The 23,483-nt window shown below is 44.3% G+C and overlaps 1 protein-coding gene, 1 non-coding gene and 1 pseudogene across 10 annotated transcripts in view; all 3 read left to right on the forward strand.

Annotated features, from left to right (window-relative positions):
• The first annotated feature begins 1,722 nt into the window (after positions 1 to 1,722).
• The window catches only part of Prxl2c (peroxiredoxin like 2C), a 31,998-nt gene continuing 10,237 nt past the window's right edge, over positions 1,723 to 23,483 (forward strand). For 3 of the 9 annotated variants that reach the window (XM_087591287.1, XM_087591288.1, XM_087591286.1), the window contains exons 1-4: positions 1,727 to 1,940; positions 2,083 to 2,151; positions 4,218 to 4,271; positions 4,412 to 4,517. In XM_087591287.1, the coding sequence (XP_087447413.1) occupies positions 1,749 to 1,940; positions 2,083 to 2,151; positions 4,218 to 4,271; positions 4,412 to 4,517 (421 nt within the window). In that variant the 5' untranslated portion in view covers positions 1,727 to 1,748. Of the gene's footprint in view, positions 1,941 to 2,082; positions 2,152 to 4,217; positions 4,272 to 4,411; positions 4,923 to 8,278; positions 8,323 to 11,810; positions 12,003 to 12,644; positions 12,777 to 16,881; positions 18,946 to 23,483 lie in introns of those variants that run through there. The other 6 variants (XM_087591285.1, XM_087591284.1, XR_015640929.1 and 3 more) reach the window with 5 other exon arrangements.
• On the forward strand, positions 13,498 to 13,597 carry LOC120097964 (U6 spliceosomal RNA; annotated as a pseudogene).
• On the forward strand, positions 14,852 to 14,931 carry Trnas-aga40 (transfer RNA serine (anticodon AGA) 40). Its single transcript has one exon. It is a non-coding gene; the product is annotated as a tRNA-Ser (tRNA).

Raw genomic sequence — 23,483 nt, forward strand, 5'->3', positions numbered from 1 at the left:
TCCCACCTTCTAATCCTGCCTCAGCTTATCAGTCATCAACTTTTTATTGACAGGTGATTCTTCCACACAGTACATGAGATTATCCCTACATTCCACATTTAAAGTGCTTTGTTTATTGGGAAGAAACTGGGTCAGGATATAGCTCTGCTCATCTGCTGCCAAGCCTCATAGCCTGGATGCAATTCCTTGTGCCCTACGCGATGGAAGGACAGAACAAGTTGTCTCCTGATCTCTACACATGCAGTGTCACGATGTGCCCAGTATGTGTGCACTTATTGTATGTGTGCAATACAAATTTTAAACAGAGGAACACAGGACTGACTGAAGTAAAAATGCAAAGTGTGTTACCAAGATCAAAAGTCGACTCATAGAACCCGCCTGCGGGATAGAAGCCTTAACAGTGTTAGGAGTTCTTTCTTTTTTGCACTCTTCCTGTGTGCTTTCTTTCTGTGGTCTCCTTTGAAGCAACAGGCATAGAAGGGACTTACTGCTCTGCCTACAACGACTGGTCCCGATTTCGGAGGAAAACGGGAATAAGGAAGTGTCTGGAAAACAGGCTGTCCCATGGAGTGTTTAAAGTCAATGGAAATTACTTTGGTTGCTCTGTCAGGTGAAGACCCACAACCAGCTGAAGTGCCTTCTGTGGGAAAAGGGAATTAGAATGGGAAATGGAAGGTGGTGATTACAAAACCAGGTGCTGGACCTGGGAGATGATGGCCCTGTAGATAAATGCACTTGCCACCAAGCCTAATGACCTCAGTTCAATATTTGAGATCCACATGATGGAAACAGAGGTCAGCCAACTTCCAAAAGTCCTCTGACCTCCACACGCAAGAGGAGGTTTGTTTATACCCACACACGAACAACACACACATGAACACAAAGTAAAATATAATTTAAGTTTTATTTGTTATTTTTGTTTTTATCAAGATAGGGTTTCTCTGTGTAGTCCTGGCTGTCCTAGAACCCACTCGTAGACCAGGCTGGCCTCAAACGCAGTGATCTGCCTGCTTCTGTCTCCCAAGTGCTGGAATTAAAGCGTGCACCACCACCATCCAGCTATTAATCTAAAAATTTTAATGAACTGTTATTTTTAATTTCTTCCTTCCCACCCACTCTTCCCGTCTCACTTTCTCTCCCTCCCTCTGTCACTCTCTCTGTGTGAGCACGGATGCCTGTAGAGTCCCCAAAGAAGATGTCAGAGTTACAAGCAGTTTACGAACACCTGATGTGGGAACTGAGAATCTAACTTGAGTCCTCTTTAAGAGCAGTAGGCACTCTGAACAGTGTCTGTGGAAACCGGATAGGGTATCAGATACCCTGGGACTAGGGTTAAGAACTGTGAGCTGCTATGTGGATGCTGGAAACCGAACCCAGGTTCTCTATAAGATAAGCAAGTACAGTTAACCGCTGATCTCTTTCCAGCCCTTCTTCAACATTTCTTGTGTTACGTCTGTAAAGAATAGGTTTTTAGTTGGAAAGTTTTGTAGGCGGAAGAAAGGGGACGTGGCCCTGCCTCACCTCCTCTAGCACTGTCCCCTTCCTTGGTACTCAAACTGGGAGAAAGAATGATTTGGAGTGCGTCGCGTGCCTTGTGTCCACGCCTCCCAAGGATCATCCCGCGTGGCCCCGCCTTCAGCTCCCTCTTCGCCCTCGTGACCCCGCCTTTCCAGCCTCAGCCCCGCCCTTTCCTTTTGGCCCCGCCTCCCGCGGTTTTTGGCTGACCAGAGCGGTCGCCCTCCTCCGCGATGGCCGCGCCGGTGACGCGGCAGGTCAGCGGCTGCGCAGGCCGGGTCCCGAGCCCGACTGGCTCGGACACAGAGCGCGGGCAGCCGCTAGCGGCCGCCGTAGCGGAGCTGCCGGTGCTGGACGCGTCTGGGAGACGGGTGACGTTCGGAGCGCTGTTCCGAGAGAGGCGAGCGGTGGTGGTGTTCGTAAGGGTGAGCACGGGTAGGGAGGGAGGGGAAGGGCCTCTGGTTGGGCCGCGGCGGGTGCAGCTCCTCGCCTGGAACCGAGCGCCTGGACCTTCTGGAACCTGGCTGCTACCTTGTTGACGTGCTGTTCTGCCTTGTTGCCTTTCAGCATTTCTTGTGTTACGTCTGTAAAGAATATGTCGAAGATCTGGCCAAAATCCCCAAGAGCGTCCTCCAAGTAAGTTTCCCGAGTGAGCAGCAGTGGCCGGTGCAGTGGGGTGAGCTGTGCATGGTGTCCCCTCCTCCATCCTCTGGGGTTGCTGAGACCCAGGATGGTCTATTTCTGTCCTAATGGGCTCCTTTGCGCCCTCTTGAGAACGGACTATCATAATTTTACCTGGTAAACTGCCTGCGTCCAAATGTTGCGTAAGAATGCAAAAATCAAAACACAGGCAGCAACTGTAATGAATACAATAGTTATTCATTATAGGAAAATGTAACATATATTAAAAGTGCGGCTTTGTATTTACCAGTAAGATGCAAGCACCATGCCCCTGTTTTCCTTCAGTCCCCAGAGGAGCTTTGTAACTGAAGACACTGGGCATTTGATACATGAGAAAAAAATTTAAAACTTCTGCCTGCCCTTCTATTCCTTTTGTTTCTAATATTCTGAAGCACCTTTAATTATAAACAAACATTTTTAGTATTGTTGATATTAGTTACTCAGCATACAGCGAAATGGGTCTCGCTGTGATATCTTCATCTATGCATACTCGGTTCTTATTTGTGGTCACCCCTCCTTGCTGCTCCCCTCTTCCAGAGCCTCATTGGTCTAATTTGTTTTCTTTCTTTTTTTTTTTTTTTCTTTTTTTTCGGAGCTGGGGACGGAACCCAGGGCCTTGGGCTTGCTAGGCAAGCGTTCTACCACTGAGCTAAATCCCCAACCCCCTAATTTGTTTTCTGATATTCCTTTACCCTCTCATTCATTCCCTCACGCCCCTAGACCTCACCCTCACAACCCTCTTTCTACTTTCATACTCCACATAAAGATGTGCATATAAATTTAAGCCTAGATTCTGCATGTGAGAGAAAACAATACCATATTTGTCTGTCTGTGGCTTGTTTGACTTGGCATATGAAGTCCATTTCCACTCATTTCCTGCAGTTCATAATCATTACCTCACATTCTTTACGGATGATTGCATTTCCATCCCGTGTGCGCCTGTGTGTGTGTGTGTGTGTGTGTGTGTGTGTGTGTGTGTAAGAGGGGGGCATTGTTGTTGTCGGGTTGTTTTGTTTTTTGTACAAGCATTTGCTGGCAGATAGGGTCTGCATTGTGAATAATGGGGCAATAAACGTGATGTGCATGTGCTTGCAAAGAATGTTTAAGGATTGATTGATTGAGATTGATTTTATATGAGTACACTGTCATTGTCTTTAGACACACCAGAAGAGGGCATCGGATCCCATTACAGAAGGTCGTGAGCCACCATATGGTTGCTGGGATTTGAACTCAGGACCTCTGGAAGAGCAGTCAGTGCTCTTAACCACTGAGCTATCTCTCCAGCCCAAGAATTATTTCACACAGCTTCTGGCTATTTATATGTCTCCTGTCTGTTGAGAACCGTCTAAGTCTTAGCCCTTAGTTGCTAGAGGTCAAATCCAGAACCTGTCCATATTAGACAAGTCCTCATCCCTACCCCATTTTTGTCCATTTTTAAAGATTGGACCGTCTTCTTGCTGTATTTGAGTTCCTAACCTAGATTTCATACGTCTCCTGACAAGTGCGCACTTTGCCTAGATTTCCTTAGTCCGGTCAGTGGGTTGTGTCTTTTCTCTGCTGTTTCCTTTGCTGTATAGAGTACACAACTTTCTTGGTGTGTTTTCTTTCATTACTATGTTTTACTGACTTTTATGTGCGTGAGTGGAGGTCAGACAGCTTGCAGGAGTCAGTTCTCTCCTACCATGTGGGTCCCCAAGATAGAACTCGGGCCATCAGACATAGCAGTACCTTTACTCACTGAGCCAAACCGTTGCCTAGACAATGTTACTGAGGTCCCCTCTGCATTTCCTTCTAGTAGTTTTATGTTTGGTTCTTAGGTCTTGAAATCCTTACATAGAGAAAACAAATCATCTCAATTATTTAAATGTCCAAGTACGAATTTCTTTCTACTCCTGCAACTTTGTTTTCTATTCTCCTCGAAGCCTATAGGTGGCATTAGAACAAAGCAAAAGAATTGCTTTAGGGAAAGTCCTTAAGTCTTACTTTCTAACAATATGTGCTTGTTCCTCTTTCTCCCAAAGGAAGCAGATGTCACCCTCATAGTGATTGGACAGTCGTCATACCATCATATTGAGGTAACTATCTAGCAAACTGAGAAGCCATATTGAATAGGTTCCAGGTACAGAATTACATTTGTTGAGCCCTAGGTGTAGGCCTGTTGGCAGAAACTCATTTGTTCTCATGGGAAATTCCAATTATTTTGTTCTCTTTTTAGCCTTTCTGCAAACTGACTGGATATTCTCATGAAATCTATGTTGATCCTGAGAGAGAAATTTATAAGAGATTGGGAATGAAAAGAGGTGAAGAAATTTCCTCCTCTGGTAAGACACGTTTTACTTAACGATGCGATTCTCTCAGGCACGTGTATCTTCCCGCACTAGGGTTTGTACAGAGCAAAGCTGTGTTCAGTACTTTTTCTGTTGCTGTGACAAAATAGGTGTATTCAAGGGGCCAGCGAGTTGGCTTAGTGGTTGAGGGCACTTGCAACTATTTCAGAGGACCTAGGTTCAGGTCCTAGCCCCTACATAGTGTAACTCCAGTTCTGGTGTCCAAGGGCTCCTGTACATATAAGCACATACATATACACCTATATATGTTTTTAAATAATAATAATGATGATAAATAAATCTTAAAAATAGTTCTTGGCAAAGGGAATTTAAGGTGTTAGCACTGTTTAGAAACCCAAAGGCTTTTCTGAGATTCAGGCTTTGAACTATGAGCTCCCTGTAAAATAAATTATTATTTTTTAAATTTTGCACACTTTCTTTTTTTTTTTTTTTTTTTTTTTTTTTTGGAGCTGGGGACCAAACCCAAGGCCTTGCGCTTGCTAGGCAAGCGCTTTACCACTGAGCTAAATCCCCAACCCCTATTGTACACTTTCAATATACAATGGTGCAGAATAAACACTTTCATTCGAGAAAAAAAGGAAAGATAAAAGGTGCCTTAGGGTTTCTACTGTGGTGATAAACCCATCACCAAAAGTAGCTTGGTGAGGAAAGGGTTTACTTCGTCTTATACTTACACATCACTGTCTGTCACTGAAGGAAGTCAGAGTATGAACTCAAGGCAGGGACCTGAAGGCAGGAAGTGAAGCAAGAGCTATAGAGGAACACTGCTCACTGGCTTGTCCCTGTGGCCTGGTCAGCCAGCTTTCTTGGACAGCCTAGGACCACCCACCCAGGAGTGGTCCCATCCACAGTGAGATAGACTTTTCCCACACCAATCACCATTAAGAAAATGCCCCATAGACTCGCCTACAACACGGCCTTATTGAAGGCATTTTCTCAGTCAAGATCCCCTCTTCTCAGATATGTCTAAGTTTGTGTCAGGTTGACAAAAACTAACCAGGACAGCAAGGAAAGACAAAAATACAGCAGAACTGGGCTGGAGAGATGGCTCAGTGGTTAAGAGCACTGACTGCACTGCTCTTCCAGAGATCCTGAGTTCAAATCCCAGCAACCACATGGTGACTCACAACCATCTGTAATGAGATCTGATGCCCTCTTCTGGTGTGTCTGAAGACAGCTACAGTATACTTCTACATAATTACATAATAAATAAAAAATATTTAAAAAAAATACAGCAGAACCAAAAGCTTAACTCCCATGTCCTACACCTAGAACTCTTGGTGGAATCCTCTGTGTTCCCATAAGCTTAGGCAGCCCCACCCATCCATTTCTGCTGTCTGCAGCCTGTGTTGCCTTTCTGCTGAGCTGGCTCCACTCCATGTGGGAGGCTTTCTTTTCTTTTCTTTTTTAAGATTTATTTATTATATATAAGTACACACTCGCTGTCTTCAGACACACCAGAAGAGGGCATCAGATCTCATTACAGATGGTTGTGAGCCACCATGTGGTTGCTGGGATTTGAACTCAGGACCTCTGGAAGAGCAGTCAGTGCTCTTAACCGCTGAGCCATCTCTCCAGCCCGTGGGAGACTTTCTTTAGCAGATGTCCCACAGTCCTAGCATCTTAAGTATCCTGGGATTCCCATTGCAATGTAAGCTTCACAACTCCATGTGGTGGCCTCTCAAGCTACTTGCAGGGAATGTGACACTGTTACACATTGCCTGGCCCCAGCGTATCTGTGGAACATTGGTGCAAGCTGTCATGGCCCATAGCTTCTGCATTTCTCATGTCTACAACCCCCATAGGCAATGGTGCCCAGTTCTGCCAGCTCAAGCTGCAGACTGACCCCCTTATACAGTAATGATAATGACCTGAGTCTTGGTGCTTGAATCTGGGGCCCTAAGCAGTTATTTTTGGGCAGAGAACCCCTCAGTAGTCCTGTCATGTCAGGCTCTTCTTCAGATGGATTTACATTTTTCTCAAGCCCGAGGCTCTAGTCCTGGGGTCCTGTCTTCCAAGCAGCTTTCTTCCTGTCTGTGAAGAGTCAGGGGTTCTATTTAGTGACCCCAGTCTCCTTAACAATCACAGCTTCCTCCTCTGCACAGGCCTTGTCTGTAGATCTTACTCACATCCTCTTTTTCGCCATATCATATCTCTGCCCTCCCTCTCAGACTGCATGGCTGACAGGGAATCATGAACTGTAACCATGCACAGTCTGTACTAATGTTACCTGTCATGAGATGGCTTCTGTGAGATGGCCTCACCCACTGCTTTTGAGTTCAGCCTCATTTTTTTTTTCTTTAGGACGTGGGCATAGTGTAGCCAGATTCTTTGTCAGAGTGTGACACTAATGGTCTGTAGCCCTGTTCCCACCTACATCCTGTTCTCCTTTATGCCTCGTGAGCCAGGCCTCCACAGTCTACTTCTCCTGGCATTCTGGTCTTCCTGTTAAGTTCCGATTCTCACAGTCTGAAGCTTCTGTAGGAAGATCCTTATAACCCACAGCAGATTACATGGGGGATATTGAATGAACGAGAGCAGACAGGGGAAAAGCTCTCTTTAGTCCCGCTTTTATGAAGACAAAAACAATTTCCATAAAGCCCTCCAGTATTCATTCTTCTGTTTAAGGAAAGGGGTTTTAGAAGATATTACAGTATTTATCTCAAAGTTGAAGTGAGAATATTGGCATTTTGGAGGAGCCTTGTATATGGTAAGCAAGCTGTCTACCACCAAGAGGCACCCTAGCCAACCTTTGTACTTTTCATGAGGGCATCTCCCTTCCACGATTAATATAAAAATGTGATGAGTTTACATGCTTTTGTGACTCAACACCATGTCACTGGATATTAAACCCAGCTTCCTAATAGTTCAAGCAGAAAGAGAAAGCCTCTCTTTCTCTCCTGGGACTCTAACGATCCCTTGGGGCTCACTGTATGCTCATTGTACCGTGTAGTTAGAGAGTTTCGTGTTATTCAACTTTGTGTCATCCACATTCCCTATTCTTGCTATAACTTCAGTGTGCTTTAGTAGACATTAGGAAGCATTAGCTATATTTTTATTTATTTTGAGATTGGGTCTGACCATGTAGCCCCAGTCTGGCCTTGAACTTGTGGTCTGCCGCCTGAGTGGCTCACAGCATTACACCCAGCTGAGTTGACCTGTTTGTCTTGTAGGCTGAACTTGGTTTCTGAATACTAGATATGAGGATCCCGTTGTGGAGTTTTCTGGGGACCCGCTTGAGGTTTAATAATAAAGATGGGGAGACATCTGTATAGCATAAGACAGTCTTTCAGCTAGCCTCTGACTTACCCCTATTTCCCTACAATTGCGTCCCACGGTGTGACTCTCTCTCTTCCTCTCTGCTTTGTTCCTGTCCTTGCTTTTGTCTTCTGCTGCTGTCTTTCTACTTGGTCTTCTGCTCCAGCTCCAGCCAGCCACCAGCTCTTTATTTAACAAAAGCTATTACCATAGTGGGAGCAGTTCCACAACTTAGTCATTCTGAGCCAAACAGCAGCAGGACTACAAAGAGTCTGTATCTTAGTGTGGCTTTTGGCTAGGTAGAGAGCAACATGACCATCATGACTTTCCCCCGTGGCTGCTTGCTTTTTCCTCTTTTGGGGCAGATGAGAAGGTGACAAACATTTACATATAGAAAGCAGGTAATGGGGTTGGGGATTTAGCTCAGTGGTGGAGCGCTTGCCTAGGAAGCGCAAGGCCCTGGGTTCGGTCCCCAGCTCCGAAAAAAGAACCAAAAAAAAAAAAAAAAAAAAAAAAGAAAGCAGGTAATGGGCTGAAGAGATGGCTCAGTGGTTAAAAGAACTGACTGCTCTTTCAGTGGTCCTGAGTTCAAATCCCAGCAACCACATGGTGGCTCACAACCATCTGTAATGGGATTTGATGCCCTCTTCTGATGTGTCTGAATACAGTGACAGTGTACTCACATACATAAAATAAATAAATCTTTAAAAAACAAAGAAAGAAAGAAAGAAAGAAAGAAAGAAAGAAAGAAAGAAAGCAAGCAAGCAAGCAGTTAATGGCCTATAGAAATGACAATACCAAATATCCTGCTACCACTTGGCACTGCCAGCACAATTAGCCATGTGATACAATTAGTATGGGTGTAGGTGGTCCCAACAGAACTCACACTCCGGTCAGGCATTCTCATCAGTTACTGAGTTCTTATCTGTGATGCTCAGAATGTAGGATGCTTGAGAGGCAACCTCTGCCTTCCAGAGATTTCAGTGCAGCTCAGTGGCCCCTCATGCAGGAGAAGCAGAAGGGTCAACTGCCTGTTTTGAGGATGTGGGAGAGAGGCAATTGACTTTGGAGATGAAGACCCAGTTCACCATGAAAGTTACTGGTGGTGTGAGAAAAGAGGTGCTCTAGACGAAGGCAGATGTACAGAGACTTTGGGAAATGCCACTCACTTGAAGACAGGCAGGTACGAGCTGAACTGATACAAGTCATTGGATAGGCTGGGCTGGTTCACACCTAATTCAGGTTGACTCGGAGTTTGGCTTTATTCTTGGGGCATCCTCAAGTGTTTTGTGGCAGCTGAGTGAAGGAGTCACAGTGCTGTGGAGAAGGAATCAGACCTGGGCAAGCTGAGGCCAGTGATGGTGGCCATCAGCCAAGGGGGTCTCACTGAGATGGGGCTGGGGGCTGCTTGTGAGGTAGACATGATGCCATGACCTTTTCATTGCTTTTATGTGTATGAGCATTTTACCTGAAGATATCCTCTTGCTCTGCCTCCCTGGTGCTGGGATTAAAGGCGTGTGCCACCACCCCCACCCAGCAGGAGTTAATAAAGTAATTTTTAAAGATTTATTTTTATTTTCTCTGTATGAATATTTGCATATATATACATATATATATGTATATATGTATACACACACACACACACACACACACACACACACACACACACACACACACATATATGCGTGTGGGACATGGACCATGCCACCAGACAGAAGAACTAGTAAGAAGAGGCAAAAGTTCAAAACCCCAACTCTTAATTGAGAACAGTAGGATTTCACTAGCTCCTGACTAGATCCTGTCCTGAAGCAGGTGACCATGACACCTTACTAAGGGGACAACTGGTCAGGAAGCATAGAAACCCAGAGTTCTCCATGCTAATGAGGTATTTAAATAGACCATGAGGGCTTAACCAATAAGCTTCCCTTCCCGGGCATCCTTCCTGCAAAAGGTATTTAGTCTCTAGTTCACCCTGAGTAAGTCGTATGCATCCTTTCCCGCCATGATTAAAATGTTTGGACAAGCAGTACTGTCTCTCATCAAGGAGTGCCTAAGTCTCCTAACGAAGGCCTTTCCCCACCCTGGCACTTACTCTGAGCTAAGCTGCACTGCACGCAGCCCTTCTCAGCCTCCGTCCCCCTTTTTCAACTTTCATGGTTCCCAGCAGTGTCTGGGTACCCAGGAATTTAAGAACCACAGCCCCACCCCAGGCCCCACTGTTTCTCACCCGGAGAAACATGGGCTAGGGCCCCTATCTTAGGCTGCATTTTGTCTTGTCTCCCCTGAGCGTTGTGTTGGCACCCACAAGCACACAGTGACCCAGCACCCCAGTGGTAAAGCAACATTCAGAACCACATGTGCCATGCGCAGTGTCCATAAAGATGGACGAGGGAGTTGGAGCCCTGGAGCTAGAGTTTCACACTGTTGTGAACGTCTTAGGGTCCAGGGAACTAAGTCCCCAGCTTCACAAAATACTTTTTAAAGATTCCTCCTTGTAAGACGAGCGTAACTCTGAGAGTCATTCTTAGGACCCTGACTTAAAAATTAAACCACTGACTGCTCTTCTAAGGGACATGGTGTCTCAAACTGTTTATAATCTGGTTCTGGGGACCTGATGGATGGATGCCTTGTGGGCACAGCATGCATGTGGTGCACAGATGTACATGCAAGCAAAATGCCCATACAAGTAAAATAGGATTAAACATTTTTAAAGTTTGGGGCTGGAGATACAGCTCAGCAGTTGGAAACACTGACTGCTATTTCAGAAGACCCAGGTTCAAATCCCAGCACCCATATGATAGCCCACAACTGTGTGTAATGCCCAGATCTGACACCCTCACACAGACATTCATGCAGGCAAAATATCAATGCACATAAAATAAAATAAAAACCCAAGGCACAAAAACAACAATTTTTTTATTTTCAAAAGTTAAAGCACTTAGATATGTTGTTATGCTAAGTGTTCAGTGATTATGTCATGCCATGGTTTCATGTCTGTTGCTGTGATAAAAACATCCTGTGAAATGCAGCTTGAAGGAGAAATTTTACTTGGCTCACAATTCTAGGTTACAGGCCATCACTACAGGAACTGAAGGCAGCAGGAACTTTATATATGTAATGTATGTATGTATGTATGTATGTATGTATGTATGTATGTATGTAATATCTGGTCACATTACATCCTCAATCAAGAGCAGAAGGCCTTGATTTAACACATGCATGCTTATGCTAGGCCTCCTTTCTCTACATAATACAGAATTCCCTAACCAGAAGATGGTGCCTCCCACAGTGGGTACACTAATCATGATAATATCCTGCAAACATGTCTTTAGGCCAATTTAACATAGACTAGTTCCTCACTGAGACTCCCTTCCTAGATGATTCTAGAAATTTAATTCAATTTAATTGAAAGTTAAAATTAACCATCATAGACTTGCTTGAATTCTATAAGCCACTCAAGAAAATTCATTGTATCCCAAAAGGGCTAATCCCACTTTATAGCCAGTCTTCTGTACAGACACACGTGCAGACAAAACACTCATCTACATAAAATATAAATAAATACGTGTTAAAATTAAACGACCCAGGCTTGTGATTAGTGTCTGCATTAAGTAGGGCTCCATCTTGAGACTTAGCCTCCTGGCTGCCTGACCTGGTGTTATCTTCTGGGAGACTGTGTCACCATCGAGTCACTGCTTAATTGGCATGTGGAGAAATGCACCCACAGGTAGCTGGAGTCAAACTGATCCGCGTCAGAGGGCTGCAGTAGGGGAAGGTAAGTTTGAGTCTGAGTGCTTTTCTCTACAGTCACCAGTGTTTAAAGCTTAAAGTCTGGCATAAACAAGGCAAGAATAAGAGATAAAATAGTTGTAAAGTGAGCAGATACTGGGTTTCTCCGCTCAAAAGGAGCAGAAGCATCAGTCATTGTGAAAACAGAGTAGAAGATGACAGGCATCAAGCAGCACTTCTGAGGCCCATGCCCTGCCCTCCTGTCATTTCCAATCCAAGCTTTCTAAGAACTTGAAGGGAGGCTTTGAGAGCTTGTCCTGGAAGCAGCCACTTCACTCACTAGCTAGAACATCACCAAGACTACTGTGAGGGAAACTGGAAGGAACAACCGAGTCATGCGCCCAGGAGGAGGAGAAGGTGTTGACCATCATTGTCAGCCTGTGCAGAGTATGTCCTGGTGAGGAGCATGAGGTGAGAAACTAGCAGTATACATGGGAAATTAAGTACAATCTGAGAAATGGGTTGTTGGTGTTTTCTATGGCAGATGGGTCTGTTGCCACTTCTTCCCTTTAAGACAGTGTCCTCAGCAGGGACATTACCCCCTCCCAGCATGTTTGTCCTGGAGGTATTTTTGGTTGTGACTGGCATTTAGTTGGTGTAAAAAGCAAGATGTTGCCAAATGCCTTATGGTGCAATAGAAAAGGACTGCCTGAGGCAGTCTCCGTGACAGGTTACGGCACTGCTTCAAAGAAGAAGAGCCAAGTGCTGTGGTTTCCATTGCAGAGAAGGAAAGGGGCACAGCAGAGAATGTTTGTGGGGCTGGGAAGGTGATGGCACCACCATTACGAGCTCACACTGTTCTCGCAAAGGACCCAGGTTCAGTTGCCAGTGCTCATCCTGGGCAACTCACAACGGCCGGTAACTCCACCTCCAGGAGATTCGGTGCCCTCTTCTGGCCTCCAGTGGGCACAGCATGCACATGCACAGCCCCACACAATACAGACATAAACACATAATTTAAATATTTTAAAAGAATGTTTTATACAAGCACTGGCATCATATCTTACTGGAATATAAAATGATAACACCTAAAGACAGTTTTCAATATTTCAGGACAGAGCCCCCACATAAAGTCCAACCTGCTCTCGGGAAGCCTTCAGAGCCTGTGGCGGGCAGTCACTGGCCCGCTTTTTGATTTCCAAGGAGACCCAGCTCAGCAAGGAGGAACCCTCATTTTAGGTCCAGGTGAGCATCAAGGGCAGGCCACTTTCCAGTGCCCTCTACAAGTCTAAGAAGCACCCACTTGTCTTACATCCTAGAACACCATGAAACGGGAGTCTTGGGCCAATGAGGTGGCATGCTTTGGTAAGGAGCATCTCTCATCTTCAGAGGCTTCTGTGTGTTGATGTTTGTATTTGGTGAGGATCCCCATAGCTCCTGAGTGAGGGCAGGGATTTGAGACACAGAAAGTAAGCTATGAGTTGCTAATTGATACATGACTGTTATAGTCTTTGAAAAGTTCAACAGGGTTAGAGAGACTGCTCAGTATTTACAAACACTGGACAAGGGCCCTACATTTAGTTCCCACACCTATATCATGTGACTCACAACCACTTGTACCTTTTATTCCTGGGGATGTGACTGCCTCTTCTGGCCTCCTTGGGCACCTACCTGTACTCATATGTACAAACCTCTCCCCTCACACACACACAAACACACAAAAATACACCTAATTAAAAATAAAATAGGGCTGGAGAGATGGCTCAGTGTTTAAGAGCACTGACTGCTCTTCAGAGGTCCTGAGTTCAAATCCCAGCAACCACATGGTGGTTCACAACCATCTGTAATGAAATCTGATGCCTTCTTCTGGTGTGTCTGAAGAGAGCAACTGTGTACTCACATACATGAAATAAATAAATAAATCTTTAAAAAAATAAAAATAAAATAAATCTTAAAAGAATAAAATGCTCACTTTGACAACACGTATTCTAATTGGAACAATATAAAGATTAGCATGGTCCCTGCACCAAGGTTGGCATATAATTCACAAAGGATTCCATATTTTTCCTTGGGCGCTGAAAGAAATCTGGAAATCTCCCATGAAGGAGATGGGGAATCCATATGTGCATAGCAATTCCAGGCTCAACAAAGCCATCTGGCCCGAGGGAATAGGAGTGCTCAAGAGCAGAGAGCAGATCGCTGTACATTTGTCCAGAAAGCACTACGAGGGTGAAGATTCACCAAACAAGCTTCGCATGTTGATAACCAGTGTCTCTGTTACCACATTCAAAAGTCTTCAGACAAAAACAGATAAAAAAGCCAGACAGTGCTGGCAGCTCACGCCTTTAATTCTAGCACTTCAAAGGCAGAGGCAGTGGATCTCTGAGTTTGAGGCCTGCCTGGTCCACAGAATAAGTTCCAGGACAGCAAAAACTAAAAAGCTAAAAGAATAATAAGTAAGTAAATCTACAGACGGCGTAGATGAGAATATGGAATAAAGTTATGGCGTTCGATGGGGCCAGCTAGATAGCTTCCCAGGAAAGGGCACTTGCTGCTCACCCTTGAACCCTAACCCTAACCCTTTTGTAAATGAAAGAGTCTTTATTTTACTAACCAAACAAAGAGAACCACAGTTTTGGAAACCAAGCCTGTGGCAGTGTGGGCCCTTTCCGAAATGGGAATCGTCACATGCCACGGACGTCAATAACTTCATTGACCGTATCTTGGCCAGAGATATCTGTCTCCATCCTGGTCAGTGTGGAAAAGCTAGCTATCTCCACATTCAAGTTCTGCTGGGCAGATTTTTCTTCTTTCTTCAGTCTCTTTAAAGTCGTACCTGCTAGTGAACATGCCTTCCAAGAATTATTAAATTAGCACTTCTTTAAGTCCTGGAAGGACTGGAAGTGCCGGAAGGAGAGGTCTGACTGAGGGGTTTAGTTCTTTACAGCAGGCATGCTTATAGCCGTCTCAAATTCAGATCAGATTAATTTAGAAAGAAGCCCTTTGGAGCTGGAGTTGTATCTCAGTGGCAGGTATATGCTTCCTGGGCTCAGCACCAATAAGTCAGTAAATAAATGAGCCCACTTTCTGAGTCCTGTAAATTTACCCACTGAACCACTTGGAAGCTTGTTTTTGGTGCTGGGAATTGAGCCCACTAGGGCAAGGCTGTGTGTCCACACCACATCCTCAGTTCAGAATTCCTACCCTTCCCTTCCCTTGTTTGTTTGTTTGTTTGTTTATTCATTCATTTATTTCTCCCTATGTATCCATTGCTGTTCTAGAACTCACTATGTGGACCAGATTGGCCTCAAACTCAGGGATTCGGGTTGGGGATTTAGCTCAGTGGTAGAGCGCTTGCCTAGAAAGCGCAAGGTCCTGGGTTCGATCCCCAGCTCCGAAAAAAAGAAAAAGAAAAAGAAAAAACAAAAAAAAAAAAAAACAAAAAAACCTCAGGGATTCACCTGCCTCTGCCTTTTTTTTTTTTTTTTCTTTTTTTCTTTTTTTCGGAGCTGGGGACCGAACTCAGGGCCTTGCGCTTGCTAGGCAAGCGCTCTACCACTGAGCTAAATCCCCAACCCCCTGCCTCTGCCTTTTTGAAATAGATTTTTTTTTTTTGCTTTGTTTTGCAACAAGTTCTTACTGAACTGTAACTGGCTCTGCAAAGCAGACCAGCCACAAACTCACAGATCTTCCCATCTTTGCCTCCTGAACACTGCCATCGATCATTTTGCCTTTCTTTGTTTATTTAGTATGTATATGGGTGAGCATATACGGGACAGGACACGTGTGCCTTGGTACATAGGAAAGCCAGAGAACAACTTGTTCTGTCCTTCCATGATGTGGGTCCTGGGGATCAAACTCAGGCTGTCAGACTTAGAGGCAAACACCTTTACCCCCTGAGACATCTCATCAGCCCATGTTCTTTTCATTCTGTGTGGTGCTGGTATCCTGCTAGGGCCTGTGCACGCTGCGCGGGTGCTTCTAATACTGAGCTACAGCCCATCTTCCAGAGTCATAGTTTTTAGTAACTAGTTTGCATTCCCAGACCTGGAAGGTTTTTTGTTTTTGTTTTGGGTTTTTGTTTTTGTTTTTGTTTTTTTCCCGTGTCTGATCTCATGTCACTGAGTCACTTGGCTGTTGTCTTCGTTAGGGTTCTATTACTGTGAAGAGACACCATGACCACTGCAACTCTTAGACAGGAAAACATTTAATTGGGAGCTGGCTTATAATTCAGAGGTTTATCGGCACAGCAGGAAGCATAACAGGCAGGCAGATATGGTACTGAAGACACAGCTGAGAGTTCTACATCTGGATGGGCAAGAAGAGTCACTCAGCCTGGTTCTGAAACCTCAAAGCCCACCCCCATTGACACACTTCCTTCAACAAGGCCACACGTCCTAATCCTTTCAAATAATCCCACTCCCTATGAATCTAAGGGGGGCATTTCCATTGAAACCACCACAGCCAGGTCTTCAGGGGATGAAGAATTAAACCTGTTACTGTAGGTCTGGCCAGTGGATGTAATGGTAGACACAATGCCATTTGATCTAAGGTTTCAAGCTAAATTCTTGTTCTGAGAATATGGTGGCACACATCTTTAATCCCAACGCTTTGGAGGCAAAGACAGGAGGGTCTTTGTGAGGTCAAGGCCAGCCTGGTCTACAGTGAGTTCCAGCTTGCTAGGGATATATAACAGAAAGAGCCTGTCTCAAAACAAACAGAAACTCTGGTCTTGTGTTTAAAATGGAATTAACAGGAATTAGATGATAAATTATAACTGAGTGGATTATAATTATAATTATAAATTATAATTGAGTGGATGTAGGAGGATTGTGGGTGTCTAGGTATTCTATAGCTAATTGGTTTCTCCTAGGTTAGTTATAAAATATCTGGATGACCCAGATCCTAATGAGTGAGGTAGCCCCTAGCCCAGGAGTAAATATTTTGAAGCAAGCAAATTTTATGAAGTGAGGTTTATTAGTACATGTGCTTAGAAAATAGATGCAATTTCCCAGCTGATGCGTTTATTAGTCCCAGATTCCACCTGTCTGGTTGGATGTTTTATTTAATTATACTTGATGAAACTGAATAGGAGGTTAAATTTAGGATGGTGTCCCTCGGAACTCATAACATATTAAGTAACACTCTTATTCAGCCATTGCCTTGTCGTGGTTAATTGCCGTGATGCAGAATTACGGTGGCATTACATAGGGAATATAAGGGACTCCAGGTAATTAGTTTTCCCTCTGGTCTAATTAGGAGTTGAAATGCTTCCTTGATCCTGATAAGCAGTGACTCTAAAGACTAGAGTGATGTCTGCCCTCAGCGGTCTGTCCTTGCTCTCTTCTAGGTAACAACATCCACTTTGTGCACCGAGACAGGAATAGGCTGGATCACAAACCCATAAACTCTGTCTTACAGCTTGTGGGGGTTCAACCGGTGAACTTCTTGAGCAGACCTGCAGTCATCCACGTGTGACTTCACGTGGGACCTTCCACTTGTGAATGGGCCCTTGAGACATGAACCAAAATGCCAGGCACCACGGCTGCACGGGGTTATGAAACACAGAGCTTATGTGCCTAGAGAACTACCTGCTGAGGGGCATCAGCTGTCAGGAATGGAATAGACAGTTTATATTTTATAGCTTCTATAATTTTATACAAAATATACTAAAGAGTCAAATGTTATAAAACTATTACTACCATTGTTAATATCATTTTATGAATATCCAGTCTTTTGGCAACTACAATATAAGAAGGGAGTGCTGGGAAGATCACTCAGTGGTTAAGAGTGCCTGCTTCTCTTGCAGAAGACCCAGGACCCAGGTTTGGTCCCCAAAACCCACATGGTAACTCACAATTGTCTGTCACTCCAATTCCATGGGATCTAACACCTATGGCCTCGGGCACCAGGTACACATGTGGTACACATGCATACACGTAGACAACACTCATACACATAAAACAATAAGTAAATCTTCTAAGAAATACATATGTGTGTGTGTGTGTAGGGGAGGGAAGTGAAGAAGGGGCTAGATATGATGGCATAGGCTTGTAATCCTAGCCCTGAGAAATGGAGACAGGGGTGCAGCCTGAGCTGCATAGAGAGAGAGCCTCTCTGAGAAAAACGGTCAGTTAACGGAAGGAGGAATGCATAGAGAAAATCAAAAGCAACTCAAGAAAAGTTGCATACATAAGTATAACCACATATGAACATGTACCTTTTTTTTTTTTTGAATGCTTGGAGAAAAAATGGTAAACACAGAACAGCACTGCCAATAGGCCTGTGTGTGTCTGTGGTGAAAGTATGGATATTTGTTTGCTTTCCAAGCTCTGTATCTCACGATCTTGGCTGAGTTGGGGGTGGGTCAGGAAAGAATCTTTAAACATTAAAGTGCAAATGCCTGCCTATGTTAAACTCCTTGCAGGTGCAGGTGATTTCTTGCACAGAGGTTGCCTCCCAAGTGAGGATTTGTTGAACCTCTTACGGACAACAGAATGCCTGGTCAGCACACACCCACTACCTGTTACCCTAGGATTGTTTTAGTGGAATAAGTTTGGTTTGGGGGCCATGCTGGGAATAAAAACCAAAGTTTTTATGCATCTGAGCACATTCTGTTATCACTGAGCTACATCCCCATCCCTGATCATATTTTAAATATCTAGGACAAAGGGCGCCTAGAATGTATATAACTCTAGATTCTTTTCCTAGCAGTGCTCGCACACGCACATGCGCGCGCGCACACACACACACACACACACACACACACACACACACGCACATGCACAATGCTTTTTAAAAGGCAATATTATGATTTTTGGAAAAAAACCTTTGTAATGAAAATGCATGCTATGTGATAGTATGTTAGTCCACACTTAGGATCTCAGTACAGGCAGAGGAGTCTGTGAGACTGGAGTAGATACTGAGCTCCTGGCCAGTCTGGGTTATGTATGATGAAATTATATTTCAAAAATAACAAAAAGAAGTGAGCAGCTAGATATGGTGATGCGTGAGGAGGCAGAGGTAGGAGGGTCTCTGTGAGTTCCAAGACAGCCAGGGCTACATAGAGACCCTGTCTCAAAAACGAAAGATTTAAAGACAAATGTGCACTGGGTTAGGTCATACATTTGTAGACATCTGCTTTTTCTCACCCCCAAATCTGTCTTATTTGGAAAACTATTTTCATATTTTACCTTTCAAGAATCTTAGTTTTGTCCCAGAAATTCCCATGAAATGTATCATAAGATCAAACCACTGGTAATCCTTAGTAACTGTAGTACTACTAGGGCCTTATACTTTTATATAAAACATATTAAGTCACAAAACTGTTTCAATGTATTTTTACACGAGTATATACAGACAGTCATGTTTTTAAATCAATAAAAAGTGAGTATTTGCAGAACTTAAAATTAAATTTTTTGTTTGGATTGTTTTATTTGTTTGGGGGTTATTTGGGGTAAGAGAAAACAGTGTCCATGGAGAGAGGGCTCAGATATTAAAGAGCACATGCTCCTCTTATAGAGGTCCTAACTTCTTTTCTTTGGCACCCATATCAGGCCCCTCACAAATGCCTAAAACTAAAGTTCCAGAGTATCTGACCACATCAACACCTGCACACGGTGTGCATATTTGTACTCTGATACATTCACATAAAACATAATGAGTAAATGTTAAAGCAACAGCAACTACAAACCTTTCTAACGTAGGCTGGTCTTGAACTCTCAAGCCTCTGTTCCTAGCTCTCTAAGTGCTGGGATTATAGGCATGTGCTGTCACACCCAGCCTGTTCCTTTTTGAACACAAAAGAGAGAGTAATAACCAGATTCCTTTCTGCCAGTTCTAGGTAAAATTTATTCCAAGGTCCAGCCTCGGCTTGGAGAGGGGTTCCTGAGAGATGGGGTTGTGTGGGAGCAGCAGCTAAACAAATGACTGGAAGTCAAACGTGGGTTTCAAGCTGCCAGCCTATGTTCTGTTTGAACAGTTTTCAGACTGTGTTCTGCTTTCTCTGGAGATTGCCAGACAGCTCTCTGCTTGAGATGGCTTTTTTATAATTCTAAAAAATTTTCTGTATTGCACATCTCTTGCAGACCAAAAGCCCAGTCTTTTATTTTACATATCAATTCAGTGATTACCCCAGGTTCTCTTTGATTATCCTGTGAATCAGCATCCCATGACACCAGCTCCTTGATTCTTAGAGACAGCAAGCACAAACATAGACAATAAGTTAGCCCGTTCCCCCCACACACCCATCACCCAATTGACTTTCCTACAAGGCTGGGGCCTGGACCTAAACTCCCTCGGTCCCAGGCTGACCTTGAACTCAGGAATCTGTCTGCTTTTGTAAGCATAAACAAAAATCTTAGCTGGGTGAGATCTTGCCCCAGGATCACTACTCCCTAAATCTCTTTATCTCCTTCCTCAGTATTCTTCGGATAAGTTGTCTCGTAGTGCAGCTGCCTCTGTTCCTTAGATCTGTGATACCCCTTATACAATTTATATTGTATCCTTATATTTTTACATAGTTGAGAAATTATATATTTTTCAAACTCATGTTTTTAGTTTTCTTTCCCACAGCCTTAAGGGCTGTCTGAAGGTCACAGTGTTCTGCTATTTTGCTGAGACATAGACACAGCCATGCTTCCTGGACTCAGTGCTGTCTCTGATTATCATGGAGTCATTAATTTTGGCAGAGAGGTCATTCTTCGAAGGAGGAATGTGAAAATATCTACACTATTATACAAACCTATATTCAGAACGACCATCAGCATTCATGAAGGTCCACGCCCTGCTGGCTGTGTTCCAGGGGTCGGGAGCACGTCATTCCATCCCTTCCATGGCTGGACATCAGATGTGTGTATTTGAAAATCTAAGTGTTCTTTGTGTGGGTTTAGGGACGTGCAGTTCCATGACTGTGCAGGTGATTGCCACCCAAACAAATACACGTAATACCAAGGCACCAGCCCCCTGCGCAAGGATGACACATAAATTTATAACACATCTCATATTTTTGGTAGATATGCACTAGGTGCTAAAAAAGGCATTTGATTGAGTTTTTACTTTGAGTTTGAGATGCCAAGGGGATTAGCATCATGGTGAGGAGCATGGTGGCACATAGACAAGGGTTGGAGCTGAGATCTGTGGATCCCGGTCTGCAGGCAGAGCGATGAAACCTCAGAGTCCATCCCCCAGTGACCCAGTTCCTCTAACAAGACCACAGCTCCTAACCCATCTAATTCTTTCAAACATTTCCATTCCCTGGTGACTAAGCATTCAAATACATGAGCCTAAGGGAGCCATTCTTATTCATACTACCATAGGTAGCATGCACCTGTTGTCCCAGTTACTTGGGAGACAGTTCATTCATGGGAGCTCAGGACCAGCCTGGGCGTGTGTGTGTGTGTGTGTGTGTGTGTGTGTGTGTGTTCGTGTGTACCTATATTATAAAATTAACTGTAATGCACTAATGCACACTGAACTTCCCAGGTCCAAGTCATGACTATACGAGAATTTAAATCCTGAAACCCTTTCTGTGAAAAACATAGAAATTGTACATAAAACAACAATATAATATTGGCGGGGGGTGGGGGTGGGATTGGCTCAGTGTTTGTCTACTATGTTCAAGGCACTGGGTTCATACCCAGTGTCACCAAATAAAACAAGTGTAAGCTTGAAGTGAGTCTTAACTACCAGGAGACCCCCCCAAATGAGACACGAGAACAGAGTTTGATGCAAGCAAGAGGTTTATTTTTCTGGTGCGTCGGGGTTGATCTTTAATTGGTCCCTCGTGGTGAGTGACTAGAAGGCGACCCCAAATGGCTCTAAAAGTTTTTATACTTTTTAGGGGTACAGGTTACGTCAGCAAGGTCACAGTTTAAACTTATTGGCTGAGCATATTGACCTTTGAATCTATTGGCTAGCAAGCATATGACATGCATTCGAACTCTGTCTGGGACCAGAGGGTCAGGTGACTATGTCAGTACATTCTTTGGCTTTTCAAGAATGTCCCTGCTCCTCCCAGGAACTGTGGGTGGAGAATGGAACTTGGTCTAGCCTTGACCCAAGGCGGTGGGTGTAAGGCTGGCAAAAGCCCCTAGGGTCCTTCACAGGAATCCCACAACCTTCCTACTTTCTACCAGGCCAAGCTTCTTAATAGCTCTTACACTTCAGTAAGAACTAGGGTCCTTCACAAGAATGCATTTTGTGGTGCTCTATCTCACCAGATCTTACCCATACAGTCTGCACACTCTGTGGAATTACTATTATAACCCTCATCAACAACACACATTTCACAGAGGACATTTCTTACGAGAAATTCCAGAAGGGCCACAAACAACCAGAAAGCACGCTGATGACAGTGTATACAGAAAGCTACAGGCACATGGGAAGCAGGAATTCATCCCCGGCTTATAAGAAAGCTGTCCTTTAGCCAGTTCAAACACCTGAGACGGTAGAGTTAGAACTACGACCTGGGGCCTGAGACTCGTGGGCTGCAGCCTTCTTAGAACAGTCAGATCTCTCCATGGGTCCTGACCCCATGAGGGAATTCACCGGGAACATTCTGCAGTGAACCGCTGTGGAAAGGAAAAAACCTCCATGACATGGCAGCAAGTTTTGAAAAGCATTGCGGAAAGCAAGAACATCACGGTTGCTGCAGTTCCTGCTACTCAAGGAGCTGAGGCAAGATCATCTCTTGAGCCCACAGGTTGCAGAGCATCCCTGGCAACAGCAGATCTCAACGAATAAAGGAAAACAAAATGAATCAGGCTGGTCTATAGTATAAATCGTAGCTCAGTGTTACTACCTGCCTCAATGGTTTATATTCCCAGATGAAAGATCACACACACACACACACACACACACACACACACACACACACACACACACACACAGAGCCTTTATATTTATATCTTAATATGCCTTAAGCAGCACAAGAGCTGGGCAACTTCCTAACCTCAGTGCTGTTAGAATCTACCTCCCACTGATAACTCCGAGTCACTACTTACTAATTTATGTTCAGTCTTGGCTGCTCTTAACTCCAATCAGTCAGCCCTCTGGGCCACATTTTCTTGGCCCAGAGTCCCAAGGCGCTTTCCCTGTTTCTCTACCCCATGGCAGCTCTAGTCTCTGCCCTCACTCCCAAGGTAGGCTGACTCCCTTTATCTCCAGCTTCCTCAAGGTCTCAAGCCCTGGAACCCCAAATCTTGCCTATCTCCCTTCTCCCCAGCTATCGGCTGATGGCATCTTTATTTACCAATCAGAATCAACTGTGGGTGGGTTCCCAGAAGCTACAGGCAAACCCTATTAGCATTAGAATGCAAACAGCCACACTGGTCTACAGCTCAGTAAGTTTTTGTCTAGCCTATGTGAAGCCCTAGGTTCTTTCCTTACCACTGGGGGAAAAAATCATGCTCAGATTTTTGTTTTAGGGGATGGGTGGGTGGCTTCATGGTAGAATGCTTGCTGAGCATGTACAACATCCCCGAGTTCCATTCTTAGAAGCAAAGTAAATTAAGAATAAAGGAATGGCTGCTACGGAGACTTGGGACAGACTTGGTAATCCACAAACACTGGCTCCTTAACTTCTACCACACAGCTGAGGGAGACTCTGACTATGTAGGTCTGGGGGAGAAAATTTCTAAGGATGTGTCAGGTCTATTTTCAAAATCAAGTTATTTTCAGCCGTGTGTTCCAGGGCTGGGATGTGACTCAGTGGTGGATGCTTGCCTGGCATGAATGGATGGATAGATCATTTAAGACATTCACTTGGCGTACATACATCTTGTAAAAGATAATTTTCAAATTAGGTTAAAGAATTTGGGCTGGAAAGATGGCTCAGTGGCTAAGAGCACTGACTGCTCTTCCAGAGGTCCTGAGTTCAATTCCCAGCAACCACATAATGATCTAAATGGGATCTGATGCCCCCTTTGTTGTGTCTGAAGACAGCAACAGTGT

This window comes from Rattus norvegicus, chromosome 17 (assembly GCF_021556685.1).
Source record: "Rattus norvegicus strain SHRSP/BbbUtx chromosome 17, alternate assembly SHRSP_T2T, whole genome shotgun sequence".
Taxonomy (NCBI): Eukaryota; Metazoa; Chordata; class Mammalia; order Rodentia; family Muridae; genus Rattus; species Rattus norvegicus.